Source organism: Ciona robusta, chromosome 12, assembly GCF_009617815.1.
Source record: "Ciona robusta chromosome 12, ASM961781v2".
NCBI classification, from domain to species: domain Eukaryota; kingdom Metazoa; phylum Chordata; class Ascidiacea; order Phlebobranchia; family Cionidae; genus Ciona; species Ciona robusta.
In genome coordinates this window covers 116886-134321 of record NC_143246.1, presented here as the reverse complement: position 1 = coordinate 134321, position 17436 = coordinate 116886, and the positions used below count along the sequence as shown (strand labels likewise).

Here is a 17436-nt window from a genome sequence, read left to right as displayed (position 1 = left end):
GGTCGCCGGATGTGACGTCACGAAGCCCTCACATGATGCCACGCCCATAAAACAAATCTTGGGATGAAAATGATTCGTTACTTGTTCTTTGTAAACAAAATGCATGGTTTAATAGTTTCGCTAACTGTTGCTATTATCTATGACGTCACAATTATTGTATATTATGACGTCATTAAACTTTATTTTAAGAAATCCCGAATTTATATATTTAAATGATCTGGTGCTACGAAAACATAACCAACGAAAATCAAGTCTAACCCCTATTTAGTACCAAAGAAATATATTTCGCCTAAATGGCATCGTCAGTCTCTTATTCGAATTAAAAATCAATTATAGCGAAAGTATAACATAGGGTTTGCCAACCATTCGTTACTTTCCGTCATTAACATATTTCAATTTAAGTCGTCCGTTATAGAGATATTTTGTTGTTACGTCACAGTACAGATTGTTTGTTAAGCAATGAACCATTTCGACGTCACAATTAGAAGACTTTTAAGTGACGGGTGAAGGCTCGACGTCTTTTTTCGCTCGTTTTCATGTTTCGAGATGTCGCTATTTCAGTTGCTGCAAATGTGAAGTGAAAGGTTTGAGAAAGAGGTTACTATTCACCGAGTTACCGTCTGGAACATCTGCTGATCATGAGTTTGGAATCCAGACAGTAACTTGGTCCATCATCAGTGTAAAAGAGGTTACTATCCACCAAGTTACTGTCCGAAACATCTGCTGATCATGAGTTTAGTATCCAGACAGTAACTTGGTCCATCATCAGTGTAAAAGAGGTTACTATCCACCAAGTTACTGTCCGAAACATCTTCTGATTATGAGTTTAGTTATATGGCAGTCGGGAAGTTTAATATATAGAGTTCGTTATACGAACATGAAACGTGAGCGCCGACCCATTTTCGTTATTTTATTCCAACTTTTTAACTTATCATACCCATAATAATTTGTGTGAATAAGTTTCGTAAATTAGGCGGACCTTCATTTTAAATCATGATTAGATTTGGTTGGCGTCAAGGTGAAGAAATAATGAGTTTGTAATTCCAATCATATGTTTTATTAACCCCGACCCATACACCCAGGTATGAATAGTTAGGATGAGTTGCATGGAAGTTTTGTTTCAACCAATCACCCAACTCGACCACGGGCGACAGTTCAACCAGGTAAGTCAGGTTGTATAAAGAACAAACAAAGAAATATCTACAGCCAGCGTTGTTCAACGTAGATATTTCTTTGTTTTGTTATTTTAAGCGGCATTTGCACTAGCTACGGCTACGGTTAATACCTTGTGCCCACAACTCCATAACTCTTTAAGGTCCTTGCTGCAAAATGACAAGGTTACTATTTTCGAGAGTTTCCTTTCAATTGTCGTTTGGTCTGCAGAATCTGACGAAATATATGGATATATCGGGAACTGCTAGACACATCCGCGGAGAAATGGAACCCTCATTCCCCGCCAAACATTTCCCCGATTACTCGATGTCGGGGGCAAGTGGTCGGGATGAAGCGCAAAGTTGGGGAAATGAAACAACTGAAAATAACGAAGCTTCATCCATCACTACCCGCCCACTGTCACCTGATACATCGGGATTCCAACGATCAACCTGCCGGCTTAGGAAGATGAAATCCCGGTCGATGCATCACATAAGTTCCCGATGTGTGATGTTTAATTACTTCGACGGTGAAACAAGCAACGAAGTTGACGAACATTTCACGCGCGCACTCAACCATGATAATAAATCAACCCCGAAAGGTAAAGCTTAAGACTATTATTTCAATATTTCCACTTAGGGAGTTTTAGGATTAATTTCTGATTTTAAAACTATTAAATTTGATTGGATGAGAGATAATGACGTAACAAACCGGTTTGTTGTTTAACAACTAACTCCTCTGTGACGTCACACACACGCGAAACACCGTGCGCGCTTTTAACTTAATTAGAAAAACCTTCATTAGTTGTTCGGCGTCTGTTAAATATTTGATGACGTAAGTATGACGTAATGAGGTTGTGAGGTAATTGGTAAGCACAATGAACAATTGGAATTGGTTAAGCAATTTACGGGGGGGGACCGTTATTTGTGGGAGGGGTGACACGTGATCTGATATATTAGTAATTTCTTGCCTTACTTACGATTGATGTTCGAACAAAAGATTGCTTACAATATTTAATTTCTGCGCTTTGTTTTAACCAATAGTTGCTAATGGATTGTCTAAATTTCTACGAGGAGAAATAAGTGACATCTATAGATATCATATATATATACATAGCGTCTATACCTCCATCGCTCAATATGTTTATGACGTCACAATCCACAGACGACAGCTCGCCGATGATTCGTCGAAACTTCCCGCCAAGTTTCTGGGATTCAAATTACAAACCACCAATCAAAACCACCCGAAGTTTCTCTGCTAATGACGTCATCCGTGGTATGACGTCATCAATCAATCAAACTTCGTCAATGATGTTTTTACCTTCTCACCCCCCAACCATATTTGGTTCGTTTCCCCCGACCTTTGACCCTTACCCCTCAATACAGGGGGGTTTCCCAGGTGACCCATGGCAACCCTACAACTTTCGTTTACCACCAACACCATCATACCCCAACCGTAACCTCCCTAATATATACGGGCTCTCTGCTGCTGCACTAGCGGCCACGCAGAGCAGATACTCACTTATGATGCCACCGGTAGCTGGCGCTAGACAGCCACCTACATCGTTGATGACGTCACGAGCTGATGACGTAGGAAGGGAGGGCTTGTGGCCAGTTTCAAGGTATTCGGGAATTCGATTTTAAATTTTATTTTTAAAGTTCCAAAGATAAGAAGATGATTGTTACGAAACAAGGACTTGATGATTATGACGTAACAATCGATTAAATTCGAGTATTTTTAATCATTTTTTCATTGATGAGGTTCCGTGTGTGTTAGTTGTCTTCTATTAAAAATAAATAATAATAATAAAAGATGTCCATTGTTTGTGTTGTAAACGTAACAGAACAAATATTTTATCACAATACAAGTTGTCTCACTCTCGAATCACTATGTTTGTGACGTCACACTCATGTTGTTAGAGTGCTTTTTTCTCTTTTACGTCACAATACCGCGAAACTCTCGTCGTTTGTTCTTGCTACGATCTCTCAATTATGATGTCACAGTCTAACCAGTGTTACAACTTCCCGTGTGCGCGATTGGGGTTCGAGTATGGAATAGTTGCTTTAAATCAATGGAATGGTCCCTGTTGGTGGTCGTGGGTTGTTTGGTACTTCATGTGTTTGTGGGGCAGGTTTTGGGGGGCTCAGTTTTACAAGGTAAGTCTGTATGAGGTGTATGAATACACCATGTGTGTCTGGTGTATAAGTAGACACCCATGTTATAACTCAACAGTGAGTATGAGATGTATGAATACACCATGTGTGTCTGGTGTATAAGAAGACACCCATGTTATAACTCGACAGTGGGCATGAGGTGTATGAATACACCATGTGTGTCTGGTGTATAAGAAGACACCCATGTTATAACTCGACAGTAAGCATGAGGTGTATGAATACACCATGCGTCTGGTGTATAAGAAGACACCCATGTTATAACTTGACAGTAAGCATGAGGTGTATGAATACACCATGTGTGTCTGGTGTATAAGAAGGCACCCATGTTGTAACTTGACAGTGAGCATAAGGTGTATGAATACACCATGCGTCTGGTGTATAAGAAGACACCCATGTTATAACTTGACAGTGAGCATGAGGTGTATGAATACACCATGCGTCTGGTGTATAAGAAGACGCCCATGTTATAACTTGACAGTAAGCATGAGGTGTATGAATACACCATGTGTGTCTGGTGTATAAGAAGGCACCCATGTTATAACTCAACAGTGAGTATGAGGTGTATGAATACACCATGTGTGTCTGGTGTATAAGAAGACACCCATGTTATAACTCGACAGTGAGCATGAGGTGTATGAATACACCATGTGTGTCTGGTGTATAAGAAGACACCCATGTTATAACTTGACAGTAAGCATGAGGTGTATGAATACACCATGCGTCTGGTGTATAAGAAGACACCCATGTTATAACTTGACAGTAAGCATGAGGTGTATGAATACACCATGTGTGTCTGGTGTATAAGAAGGCACCCATGTTGTAACTTGACAGTGAGCATAAGGTGTATGAATACACCATGCGTCTGGTGTATAAGAAGACACCCATGTTGTAACTTGACAGTGAGCATGAGGTGTATGAATACACCATGTGTGTCTGGTGTATAAGAAGACACCCATGTTGTAACTTGACAGTGAGCATAAGGTGTATGAATACACCATGCGTCTGGTGTATAAGAAGACACCCATGTTATAACTTGACAGTAAGCATGAGGTGTATGAATACACCATGTGTGTCTGGTGTATAAGAAGGCACCCATGTTGTAACTTGACAGTGAGCATAAGGTGTATGAATACACCATGCGTCTGGTGTATAAGAAGACACCCATGTTATAACTTGACAGTGAGCATGAGGTGTATGAATACACCATGTGTGTCTGGTGTATAAGAAGACATCCATGTTATAACTCAACAGTGAGTATGAGGTGTATGAATACACCATGTGTGTCTGGCGTATAAGAAGACACCCATGTTATAACTCGACAGTGAGCATGAGGTGTATGAATACACCATGTGTGTTTGGTGTATAAGAAGACACCCATGTTATAACTCGACAGTGAGCATGAGGTGTATGAATACACCATGTGTGTCTGGTGTATAAGAAGACACCCATGTTATAACTCGACAGTGAGCATGAGGTGTATGAATACACCATGTGTGTCTGGTGTATACGAAGACACCCATGTTATAACTTGACAGTGAGCATGAGGTGCATGAATACACCATGTGTGTCTGGTGTATACAAAGGCACCCATGTTATAACTTGACAGTAAGCATGAGGTGTATGAATACACCATGCGTCTGGTGTATAAGAAGACACCCATGTTATAACTCAACAGTGAGCATGAGGTGTATGAAAACACCATGTGTGTCTGGTGTATACAAAGGCACCCATGTTATAACTCGACAGTGAGCATGAGGTGCATGAATACACCATGTGTGTCTGGTGTATAAGAAGACACCCATGTTATAACTCGACAGTGAGCATGAGGTGTATGAAAACACCATGTGTGTCTGGTGTATAAGAAGACACCCATGTTATAACTTGGCAGTGAGCATGAGGTCCTTGTTTTTTTAAAGGTCCCACTGAAGTTTCTTCGTTCGAAAAGTTGAATTCTTGTTCCAATATTTCGTGTGATGTCACTGATGATGTCATCGATGATGCAAGATGTTTGGTGGATGTATCAAACATGACAGCTGGTAAACCAAGCTTTCGACTATGTACTTTTTATTTGGCAAAATGTTAAACTAATTATAGAAAGTATATAAACATGTTAAACTTTACAAGTAAACCAATGATATTCCAGGATGCCAAATGTTTGAGGAAGGAATTTATATTTGCGGAACTTCATCTGTTTGGTTTGTTACTTTGACAACTTGTTCTTGTTCTGTTGTTCATCATGACTATGCAGGTATATACTTGCGTTGCCCCGCCATGCGAGGATAAATAAGTTACATACGTGGTAACTTGTAAGCGGGCACGAGGTGTATAAAACAGAACACCCATGTTATAACGACTGTCGTTGCCCCGACATGCGAGGATAAATAAGTTGAATTATTAAACACATAATTGTTTAACCATGTATTGAATAATATTGATATTATAGATTTGTCGTTACTGGATGGGGGTTTGTTTTGGATTGTAAATAATTCAAAGTTATTTCTACGAAACATGTCGGTTGTTTCTTCATATTCATCGTCAACGAACAACCCAAGTGAGTTCGTGTTGAATATCCTGGGGAGAGGAGATGACATCCTTACCTACATGAATAAAACACAACAATAAAAGTTTAGACACCTAACTCATTATTTTATACTATTTATTATAATAGGCTGAGGATAATGTTTTTAAAATGTTATCACTTAATTGGATAATAGAAATATAATATTTCAACATAGAAACCATATAAACAGATATAGTTTGTCCCATGCTAATCAACGAGTTGCCATCGGTTACGGATGTTCGTTCTAATTCAATTGTGTTCAATGTATCGGATATTATGACATCACAACCCAACCATTGTGTTTCATCTACCTCAGTTTATTCGTTTCTATACAAACAAACCAACGCAAACTACATTGAACAGGTGAATGAAACTTATTTACCCATGGGGCTCGCAACTCACTAACTATTGATTAATTACCTTTGTCTGATTAACAATGTTTCAAACTTTTAACAGCAAATTTCAAAGTTTCTTCAGAAAATTGAAGGTTAATTCACGATTGTTACATCACGTGATTCATGATTGTTACATCACGTGATTCATGATTGTTACATCACGTGATTCATGATTGTTACATCACGTGATTCATGATCGTTACATCACGTGATTCATGATCGTTACATCACGTGATTCATGATTGTTACATCACGTGATTCATGATTGTTACATCACGTGTTTCATGATTGTTACATCACGTGATTCATGATTGTTACATCACGTGATTCATGATTGTTACATCACGTGATTCATGATCGTTACATCACGTGTTTCATGATTGTTACATCACGTGATTCATGATTGTTACATCACGTGATTCATGATTGTTACATCACGTGATTCATGATTGTTACATCACGTGATTCATGATCGTTACATCACGTGTTTCACGATTGTTACATCACGTGATTCATGATTGTTACATCACGTGATTCATGATTGTTACTTCACGTGATTCATGATTGTTACATCACGTGATTCATGATTGTTACATCACGTGATTCATGATCGTTACATCACGTGATTCATGATCGTTACATCACGTGATTCATGATTGTTACATCACGTGATTCATGATTGTTACATCACGTGTTTCATGATTGTTACATCACGTGATTCATGATCGTTGCATCACGTGATTCATGATTGTTACATCACGTGATTCATGATCGTTACATCACGTGATTCATGATTGTTACATCACGTGATTTATTGTTTATCATGATGTAATGTTTGTGATGTCATAATGCACCTTTGTTGCCCAAAGGCAAGTCTCGTGTTTCGTCATGTAAACAATGTTTGTGACATCACACTCAATCTTTATTACATCACACTTTTTTATGACATCACAGTCAACAACATTATTCTCATTCACGGCAACTTTAATCGGTTTGAACCCAAACGTGAATTACGAGGTTAAATTCACGATACATTGTTTTTATGCTGACTCATCTTCGCAAGTGATGTCACTTCCTGTTTATATCACCACCAAGTGTAGAGGTGAGTACGATATGTAACCCATCTTACCCCACAACCACTAACCCATCTTACCCCACAGCACCTCACCCCCCCTCGCAACTTGAATGTCACCCCCGATCCCCCCAATTGTTGTCGCTATCATGGTCCCCCCCAACCAACCAAGTATTGATGAATATCACATATCAAGTAACTTCACCTGATGGGATGGTTCATTATGATGTCAACAATGCCAGAGTGTTCGAACACCAAACAACAATGGGCGGGACGTACACGGTTCGTATTAACCCCCAATATACATAGGAACCAAACCTGGGGTGGCGGGGTGGGCAGGCCAACCTTTGATTTTTCTGCACTGCATTAATCAGTAAACATTGCAACCAATAAGTTAGATTTGTTTCATAGGTTTGTGTGTCTAACTATCCCTGCCTCCCTGTTAAGTTTGCCCCCTAACCCCCATCCCCCACTACAGGTTGGATCCACCATCGTTGGTTGCAACACCTCCAGCACATCCAGCATAACATGCCGACCTTACACGATCCACCCAATCAATGTTCGAGCTACTACAAGTGACTCCATCACAGTTGGTTGGGAACAATATCGACCCGGGGTGGTACAGATCGTCGTTTCATGGGTAAGATGGTTAGAATGAATATTAAATGGGGTTTGTCTTTCCAAGGACTCACAGTATGGCCACATTTACACAAATATCATGAACTTGAATAAAATTTAATCAAAAATTTTAAAATATATTTTTTCTATAAATGTTGAATTTATCTTTTTCCAGAAATTACTGTCGAATGTTCTGGGTAATAATTGGATAGATAGTTTGCCACTGGGTGGCAGCGCAACCATGGATACGATCACAGACCTCATGTCAGGCACCGGGTACGCGATGCGCGCCACTGTTGTGTAAGTTTGTTTGGTCAATGAAAATAAATAAACAAATGATTTGGAGAAACGATTGTTTTAATATCAGTGGAATATTGAGTTGAATCTATGGGTCGATTGTTTCAATGCAAAGGTTTAATATTTCTACTTTTCATTGTTAATTAAATATTTATCCTAATTATGATGTCATCATGTGTATTTAACCATAACAATGATGTCATCCAGGTTTCCATCAGGTGCATCGTCGATCACTGATATTCTCTCGGTACAAACAAGAAGGGGAACCCCCAACGCCCCCACTAACCCCACCATTGAGGGGGTTACCCCGTACGGGGTGTTGACATGGCAACCACCTGACACCTCGACAAATATTCTCGAATATTCTATTGAAGCAAGGTAAATATATGATGTCTATGATGGGTTGTTACCACCCAAGCCACAAACACAACATGTTCACGTTAATAGGAACCGCACCCCACCATCCAGTCACCGTCGGTTGTTCGGGGTTTGGAAGATTGTGAAGAACGTGAGTGTTAACGGGAAACGTGAATGGATGATTGGAGGCCTCACACAGAACGTGTGGTTTCAATTCAGGGTAGGTATTAGTAACTACAACTTATTTGTTTTTATTGTATCTTAGGTATAGTGGCCACGTTTTACTGAAGTAGTTTTTAACCAGAGCATGTTTTAACGACTTGTTTTGCTGCTAATTCTCTTCATTGTTTTAATTAATTTGATCTTTGCTATCAGAAAATAATTTTTTTTTATTCTTTTTAGGTTTTTGCTCGAAACAACGTTGGTCGAGGAGACGCAAGCCTCACTACCGCCCCCTACCTATTTACACTGCCAGCTAGTGGTAAGAATGTTGACTGTTTCGTTTGTTGCACCTTGTAAACAATGTTGATACAGACAGCAGGTTTCGTTGGATGGTGATTGGGTCCTCGGTTGGAAGTTTCATCTTCGTTTCCATCATCATATTCATCATTGCATGTGAGTCAAGTTCACGTGATTTGTATCACGGTTGGCATTTCATGAAATTTATATCCAATCCCATGTTAAGCCTATGACCCAACACTTACTTTCCCACTATCATATGAATCATATCATGGCGTATCATATGAATCATATCATGGCTTATCATATGAATCATATCATGACGTATCATATGAATCATATCATGACGTATCATATGAATCATATCATGGCGTATCATATGAATCATATCATGGCTTATCATATGAATCATATCATGACGTATCATATGAATCATATCATGGCGTATCATATGAATCATATCATGGCGTATCATATGATTCATATCATGACGTATCATATGATTCATATCATGACGTATCATATGAATCATATCATGGCATTTCATATGAATCATATCATGACGTATCATATGAATCATATCATGGCGTATCATATGAATCATATCATGGCGTATCATATGAATCATATCATGGCGTATCATATGAATCATATCATGGCGTATCATATGAATCATATCATGGCGTATCATATGATTCATATCATGGCGTATCATATGATTCATATCATGGCGTATCATATGAATCATATCATGGCGTATCATATGAATCTCCCTCCACTATATTCACCACCAGGTTGGCGATGTCGTGTTTTACGACGAAGGAAGAAGAAGTTGCGTCATCTTCGTGACATCACCACGATCCGTATCGACTCCGGGATGGACGTCGAACTCGCTCGTGTGCGTCACATGACCAACCTTGCGATGGCCGCAGCCAACCACGAGGGAAGGATCAACCTCCCAACAGATTACCGCGATCGTCTCCCTATTTACCCTCGCGACCAACTCAAACTAGGGATGCTGATCGGAAGTGGGGCGTTTGGTGAGGTGAGTTGTAGTTTATGTATATATGTATATATGTTGTTGCTACATGGTGGGTATATTGTAAGTGGGAAAAAGATATTTTAGTCAAGGATATTCTTAAGCACAACACTTGATGGCAGGCCATGATGCTGTCTCACTGTCTGATGAAACATCGGGGAATATTTCTTTCACAATTATAATAATAATATAATAAACAAGTTTCATCACCCAGGTTTACAAAGGAACAGCTGCGGGCATTAGTGGGGGGGAGGGGGAGGCATCGGTGGCCGTTAAAACATTGAAAGACGGGGCGAGTGAGAATGAAAAGATGGAGTTTCTGATGGAAGCTTACTTCATGAGGTGATTGTTAAATATGATGTAACTTGTTGCATTACTATGTTCATTTTAAGAATTTGGTGAAATTATTGTTTTAAACTGAACTGTTGATATGTATATGTTGTTGCTGGCACAGGGTTGCCAGGTGTCTTGTCCAAGGACACATATGTCCACAATAGTAGCAACGTCAACATGGTGTGAAACTATTTGTTGAAACAACATTGATGACTAAGTTGTTGTTGATTAGTTTGTTTGATCATCGCAACATCATATCGTTGTTGGGAGTTTGTTTGGACAACGAACCCCAGTTCCTGATATTGGAGTTGATGGAGGGAGGAGATTTGCTTAAGTACCTGAGACACGCTCGTCCTACACAGGTGTGGTGGTGATGTCATGTATTAGTGATGTCATGTATTGATGATGTCATGTATTGATGATGTCATGTATTGATGATGTCATGTATTGATGATGTCATGTATTGATGATGTCATGTATTGATGATGTCATGTATTGGTGATGTCATAAATTGGTGATATCATCACAATCGCACCTACATTTTAACCACAGCGTGACAGCTGTAGTTTTGTCGTTAATTTCCTCTTTGTTTTTCTAATTAAAGATAAAGAAAAATATTTACTGTTAATTATGTTATGTCATGCATACATGATATAATAATAATGATGTCATACACAGATGATGTCATCAAAACTATCGTTCCTCGATTTGATTGACATATGTTTGGACCTAAGCGCGGGGTGTAAATACTTGGAGAGTCAACATTTCATTCATAGGTTGGTTAGGTCGTGAGGTTGTTGTTGCATTATCTGATTATGATGTCACAACAGGGACCTCGCTGCAAGGAACTGTTTGGTTTCGTCGAAAGATTACCAATGTCGCCATCGTGTGGTGAAGATTGGTGACTTTGGATTGGCCCGAGATATTTATCGGAACGATTATTATTTAAAGGAGGGGGAGGGGTTGTTGCCCGTTCGCTGGATGGCACCAGAGAGCTTAATGATGAAACTGTATACCGTTCAAAGTGATGTGTGGTGAGTGATGTCATCGGTGATGATGTCATAAAACATAGAATATCTTTGTGAATAACAATATTATATTATAATAACAATACAGAACAATGATTTTAACAAAACATAATCTACTGAATAATTAATTAAAACAATTACCTCAAATTACAGCTGAGTTTATACAATATGTATTTGATGACATCATCAGGGTCTGGCACAAACGTATCGGTAATGATTTTTATTTATTTACATTTTTCACTTCACGGGACTCGTGAGTTGAATTGGAATATTTGACGCGTCAAATAAATGTCACACCTCCTTCTTGGTAACCCGAAACCACGAGTAAAGAGTGCGTAACATCCCGGTGGACCGTGACAACCGTCGGTGCCACTAGCGAGTCTCGGGTGACAATGATTAGTAACAACTTCCGTTTTAACAAAACCACTTTAAATTTTTGTGCCGAAAATCAAAACAACCAACTCTAGAATTTCTGCCTTTTATTTTAAGTTTCACCAAGTTTGAACAAATTAAACTTACTGTTAATGTTTTAAATTCAATTTTAAAATCAATTAGATTTCTTTAACCCAAACTAACCACAGCTGTCAATCAACCTGATGTCACGCGTCATTAACACCTCCCCTCTAAGTGTTTATGGTTCAACGCACGCATACTTTAACACCCCCCCCCCCTAGATAATCGATAACGATCATCACTGTGCGGACAATTCACTTTAAGTGATGATTGTTACTTTCATTATGACATCATAATCAATTGGCAGAGTGGGGTTTGAACTTGAAAAGTTTGTTCTTGATGAACAAAACTTTTAAATAAATGTAATGATACCATTGTAGTTGTGTCTTTGGGCAAGACACTTAACGGTAATTGCTCCAACCCAGTGGTCACTAATGGGTTGTCTAAACTGTAAATACGTGGTAACTGGTAAGCGGGCAAGAGGTGTATGAAACAGAACACCCGTGTTATAACGACTGCCGTGCCCTGACATGCGAGGATAAATAAGTTACATATTCAACAACCCCATCTATTTAGGTCGTTTGGAGTTTTGTTATGGGAGGTGATGACATTCGGTCAACAACCTTACCCAGAGTTCACTAATACTGAGGTCATCCACTTTGTAAAGGAGGGGGGAAGGTTGGAGCAACCTCATGGATGTCCTGAACCATTGTGAGTTTACCACTGTATGGATTTGAACACAAACTTCATATATATTGTTTAGATACGAAGTGATGAGGGAATGCTGGGAAGTTGAACCGAGGGATCGACCGTCGTTCAATGATGTGTTGGTGGTTTTGCAGGAGTGTAAGGTACCTCATGCTCGCTGTCGAGTTATACACCTCATGCTCGCTGTCGAGTTGTACACTTCATGCTCGCTGTCGAGTTGTACACCTCATGCTCGCTGTCGAGTTGTACACTTCATGCTCGCTGTCAAGTTGTACACCTCATGCTCGCTGTCGAGTTGTACACTTCATGCTCGCTGTCAAGTTGTACACCTCATGCTCGCTGTCGAGTTGTACACCTCATGCTCGCTGTCGAGTTGTACACTTCATGCTCGCTGTCGAGTTGTACACTTCATGCTCGCTGTCGAGTTGTACACCTCATGCTCGCTGTCGAGTTGTACACCCCGTGCTCGCTGTCGAGTTGTACACTTCATGCTCGCTGTCAAGTTGTACACCTCATGCTCGCTGTCGAGTTGTACACCCCGTGCTCGCTGTCGAGTTGTACACTTCATGCTCGCTGTCGAGTTGTACACCTCATGCTCGCTGTCGAGTTGTACACCTCATGCTCGCTGTCGAGTTATACACTTCATGCTCGCTGTCGAGTTGTACACTTCATGCTCGCTGTCGAGTTGTACACCTCATGCTCGCTGTCGAGTTGTACACCTCATGCTCGCTGTCGAGTTATACACCTCGTGCTCGCTGTTGAGTTATACACCCCGTGCTCGCTGTCGAGTTATACACCCCGTGCTCGCTGTCGAGTTATACACCCCGTGCTCGCTGTCGAGTTATACACCCCGTGCTCGCTGTCGAGTTGTACACCCCTTACTAACCCCATACTTCCTTACGCTCGCCGTTGAGTCCTACACCTCGTGCTCGCCGTTCATGCTCGCTGTCGAGTTGTACACCTCATGCTCGCTGTCGAGTTGTACACCCCGTGCTCGCTGTCGAGTTGTACACCCCGTGCTCGCTGTCGAGTTGTACACCCCGTGCTCGCTGTCGAGTTGTACACTTCATGCTCGCTGTCGAGTTGTACACCCCGTGCTCGCTGTTGAGTTATACACCTCGTGCTCCCTGTCGAGTTATACACCCCGTGCTCGCTGTCGAGTTGTACACCTCATGCTCGCTGTTGAGTTATACACCCCGTGCTCGCTGTCGAGTTGTACACCTCATGCTCGCTGTCGAGTTGTACACCCCGTGCTCGCTGTCGAGTTATACACTTCATGCTCGCTGTCGAGTTGTACACCCCTTACTAACCCCATACTTCCAGGGCACATGCTCCCCGAACACCATCCCCATCGACCCCCCATCAACCTCCAGCATCAATTACTCCTTGATGTCGCCGAGCACGGACGAAGGTTTCGTTAATGGAGGTTTCACCTCAAGCGACGGTTCGTAACATAATAATAACACAGTGTTATCATGTTGTATTGTAGGTTTAGCACAAAGTAGTTTTTACCCATAGCAGGTTTTAAGGACTTTCGTTTTGGTGTTTATTCATTTTTCTTCGTTGTTTTATTTAATCTTATTCAAAGAGATAAATATTATAATTGATGACATCACAGAGAACATTGTATCATCATGTTACGCTGAACTAAGGATCCCCCCGCCAACTAACCAGCCCAACGTTTCAACACACGAGGTGAAGTTACTTTGATATGTTACGTTCTTGTTTAATTTAAATTTTCCACCAGACCTCCCAACTTAACTACGCTCAACTTGGTTTCTCACCAAGTCGACAAGTAAGCACGAAGAATCCAACCAGGTAAGTTGGATCCGCACACTGTAACAACAACTTGACAGCGAGCATGAAGTAACCTGTGTAATTCACAGCAGCGAAACATCAAGCCATTACAACGAACTCCCGATCCACAAAACAAACGTGGTTGTGTCGAATCTTCTTAACACGAACCAATACGTGATGAGCCCCAAGTTAAAACACGAAGCTACCTTGGACGATGGAAGGTGGGGTTTCCTTGTTATACGAGGTTGTTTCGTTACATGGATGTTATTTACCCTCGCAACAGTCATTATAACACGGGTGTTCTGTTTCATACACCTCGTGCCCGCTTACAAGTTACCACGTATTTAACTTTGTGGATGAATATTTTACGTGGCTGTCAATTTGTTTGTTGATAAAGATTATTATTTTACCAGGAACAGCAACGAACAATTTGTTTGTGAAACTTCTTACAATAATCTTAACTATCGGTGTGATGATGAAGTAACGAACCCTGCGTGTGAAACAACTCAAAGTCATAATGTCATCACTTATCTATAAACTTGGTCAGTGTAAAAGAGGTTACTATCCACCAAGCTACTGTCTGAAACATCTGCTGATCATTAGTTTAGTATCCAGACAGTAACTTGGTCTATCATCAGCGTAAAAGAGGTTACTATCCACCAAGTTACTGTCCGGAACATCTGCTGATCATGAGTTTAGTATCCAGACAGTAACTTCGTCCATCATCAGTGTAAAAGAGGTTACTATCCACCAAGTTACTGTCCGAAACATCTGCTGATCATGAGTTTAGTATCCAGACAGTAACTTGGTCCATCATCAGTGTAAAAGAGGTTACTATCCACCAAGTTACTGTCCGAAACATCTGCTGATCATGAGTTTAGTATCCAGACAGTAACTTGGTCCATCATCAGTGTAAAAGAGGTTACTATCCACCAAGTTACTGTCCGAAACATCTGCTGATCATGAGTTTAGTATCCAGACAGTAACTTGGTCCATCATCAGTGTAAAAGAGGTTACTATCCACCAAGTTACTGTCCGAAACATCTGCTGATCATGAGTTTAGTATCCAGACAGTAACTTGGTCCATCATCAGTGTAAAAGAGGTTACTATCCACCAAGTTACTGTCCGAAACATCTGCTGATCATGAGTTTAGTATCCAGACAGTAACTTGGTCCATCATCAGTGTAAAAGAGGTTACTATCCACCAAGTTACTTTTTACCTACACTACATACGTACCATATAAGTTACTTTGCAAGACCTTGCACTTTACAACATCATGCGTTTTATTAAATGATCATTTTATTAATTGCACAAACTAAGGTGACTTATCCATATTTGTTTTTATTTTTTAACAAAACATGTTTGCGGAAACTAACAATACAAAGAAATATCTTTTAAAATTATTTTTTCTTTCGGTCTCGATCTTTACATTTCGGACAAAACCATTTTCCTTTCGGTTTTGTTTGTAATCCAACGCAGCCGAAGTGGAACCACTCGATGGGGCACTGTGATAGATGAATGAGTTAAACAATGTATGTTACTTTGTGGGGGACAAAATTAGTGACCACTGGGTTGGGGCAAATACCGATAAGGGTCTAGATACACATACTTCCACAATGGTAGCAACATCATTAACATATGATCAGCCGGACACTTGCCGCATATTTGTAGTAAACAACTCACATCTTGGTTGTCGCAACCGATCATCTCCCCGTACGACACTTGGTGGCACAAACAATACGTTGGTTCGTTCGGGTCCACAGGCATATCAAGCACGTCCGATGATTGGTAAGCTGCAGCGAGCGGTGATGTCATCATTTCTATCACACCTGGAACGAGGACAACTTTAAAAGCATAAGTTTAAAAACATTGAGTTTAGTTTAACCGAACATTCACCCGTCTTTTGTTTTTTCCGTCCGTTCTTGCTCTCATCTTCCGATGTCGCGCGACCTTTTTTCTTTCGCTTCTTGTCTCCGATAGTGACATCACAATCACCCTATAAACACCATTGGCACCCAAACTTTCCCAACTACACAACGAACATACCTTGGATGTCCCCGTAGCGTCTTGTATCGACTTTTCCTTCAAATCTGCTTCAAACCTTGCTAGATCCGAATCCAACCTTCGAATGTGTTTGTCCACCTGTGATGTCATAATAGGGATAATTATCACAGGCGGCAAGGTGGAAATTTTCTGCTCTGCATTAATTAAACATTACAACCAATAAGTTAGATTTGTTCCACAGGATTGTGTCTAACTATCCCTGCCTCTCCTGTGTTTAGTTTAACACCTTACATGGCCACCCTTGCATGCAGTGGGACCTCACCCATATACAAACAACACGGTGAACTCACCATTTCATAAGTTTGCATCGCAAGTTGAACTTTATCGTCAGCGAATTCACGACATTTTAAATATCGCTCTTGGATTTCTTTGATTTTCTTGACACGCTGAGGTGGCGAAAGAGACTTCGCTTCACGAACGTAACCTTCCGTTCTTCCATCGATCTCAACCTGGGGTGGAACGGGAATGTTGGGTTTGTATTTAATTTGGGACAAGTGATAATCCTCTGTGACATTTAAAGCATTAGACAATACGTTAGGAATCCCATATCTTGTGGCATACCAATAGAACCTCACCCATATATAAATAATATTTGCCACGAACCTTAATATCTTCTGACCTTTGATCCAACTGCCGCATTAACTGGAAGTTTCGTTGAAGTTCAAACGGAAGATTTTCAAGACCTATAAATAGTTTGTAACTTTGATTGCATATGATTGTAAATAAATACTTACTATCCAGATATTGTTCTAAATACATTGCGGTCGCCATCTTGTTATTAAACCACTTCGTGCCCAACAAGCGTAATATAAAGAGTTGTAACTGTTCGCATCGTAAATAGGGGATTACCCCGGTTGACACAGGGGTGGCAAGTAGTCTAAATAGAAAAAATAAATATATTCGACAGTGCGCATGAGGTGCTTAATTT

General features: G+C 40.4%; 3 protein-coding genes across 6 annotated transcripts; 2 read left to right on the top strand and 1 right to left on the bottom strand.

Annotated features, from left to right (window-relative positions):
- The first annotated feature begins 641 nt into the window (after positions 1–641).
- Positions 642–2969, top strand: LOC149726010 (uncharacterized). The gene is made up of 3 exons (XM_089890852.1): positions 642–1163; positions 1384–1753; positions 2317–2969. The coding sequence occupies exons 1-3, from the start codon at positions 1098–1100 to the stop codon at positions 2793–2795; spliced, it is 915 nt and encodes a 304-aa protein (XP_089746978.1). The 5' UTR covers positions 642–1097; the 3' UTR covers positions 2796–2969.
- A 129-nt stretch (positions 2970–3098) lies between these two features.
- On the top strand, positions 3099–15844 carry LOC149726009 (proto-oncogene tyrosine-protein kinase ROS-like). Of its 3 annotated transcripts, none has more exons than XM_089890808.1 (25): positions 3099–3308; positions 5243–5362; positions 5470–5574; positions 5770–5877; positions 6077–6249; positions 7236–7383; positions 7442–7635; positions 7832–7993; positions 8147–8271; positions 8476–8646; positions 8716–8845; positions 9028–9106; positions 9160–9240; positions 9879–10129; positions 10338–10465; positions 10689–10818; positions 11135–11232; positions 11287–11490; positions 12514–12648; positions 12701–12788; positions 13969–14089; positions 14264–14340; positions 14393–14463; positions 14535–14663; positions 14856–15844. In XM_089890808.1, exons 1-25 carry the CDS (start codon positions 3224–3226, stop codon positions 14977–14979), a joined length of 3237 nt encoding a protein of 1078 aa, XP_089746934.1. In that variant the 5' UTR covers positions 3099–3223; the 3' UTR covers positions 14980–15844. The 3 variants fall into 3 exon arrangements, with proteins under 3 accessions (XP_089746934.1, XP_089746935.1, XP_089746933.1); XM_089890807.1 differs by having other exon boundaries at positions 3105–3308; positions 14532–14663; XM_089890809.1 differs by lacking the exon at positions 9160–9240 and having other exon boundaries at positions 14532–14663.
- Positions 15726–17415, bottom strand: LOC149726008 (inhibitor of growth protein 5-like). Of its 2 annotated transcripts, none has more exons than XM_089890858.1 (7): positions 17243–17415; positions 17112–17191; positions 16799–16957; positions 16491–16586; positions 16341–16440; positions 16128–16273; positions 15726–15949 (listed from the first exon to the last, which is right to left on the bottom strand). In XM_089890858.1, the coding sequence occupies exons 1-7, from the start codon at positions 17277–17279 to the stop codon at positions 15845–15847; spliced, it is 723 nt and encodes a 240-aa protein (XP_089746984.1). In that variant the 5' UTR covers positions 17280–17415; the 3' UTR covers positions 15726–15844. The 2 variants fall into 2 exon arrangements, with proteins under 2 accessions (XP_089746984.1, XP_089746983.1); XM_089890857.1 differs by having other exon boundaries at positions 15766–15949; positions 16128–16288.
- Between the last annotated feature and the right edge of the window lie 21 nt (positions 17416–17436).

Excerpts from the sequence above, each read along its gene's own strand:
- LOC149726010 (XM_089890852.1), top strand. The coding sequence starts at position 1,098 with ATGAGTTGCATGGAAGTTTTGTTTCAACCAATCACCCAACTCGACCAC. Across the intron at positions 1,164-1,383 it reads ACGGGCGACAGTTCAACCAG|AATCTGACGAAATATATGGA; the intron begins GTAAGTCAGGTT and ends TTTGGTCTGCAG. Across the intron at positions 1,754-2,316 it reads TAATAAATCAACCCCGAAAG|ACGACAGCTCGCCGATGATT; the intron begins GTAAAGCTTAAG and ends CACAATCCACAG.
- LOC149726009 (XM_089890807.1), top strand. The coding sequence starts at position 3,224 with ATGGAATGGTCCCTGTTGGTGGTCGTGGGTTGTTTGGTACTTCATGTG. Across the intron at positions 8,846-9,027 it reads ACGTGTGGTTTCAATTCAGG|GTTTTTGCTCGAAACAACGT; the intron begins GTAGGTATTAGT and ends TATTCTTTTTAG. Across the intron at positions 12,649-12,700 it reads CATGGATGTCCTGAACCATT|ATACGAAGTGATGAGGGAAT; the intron begins GTGAGTTTACCA and ends TATATTGTTTAG.
- LOC149726008 (XM_089890857.1), bottom strand. The coding sequence starts at position 17,279 with ATGGCGACCGCAATGTATTTAGAACAATATCTGGATA. Across the intron at positions 17,192-17,242 it reads TTTAGAACAATATCTGGATA|GTCTTGAAAATCTTCCGTTT; the intron begins GTAAGTATTTAT and ends AACTATTTATAG. Across the intron at positions 16,958-17,111 it reads AAAGGTCAGAAGATATTAAG|GTTGAGATCGATGGAAGAAC; the intron begins GTTCGTGGCAAA and ends GTTCCACCCCAG.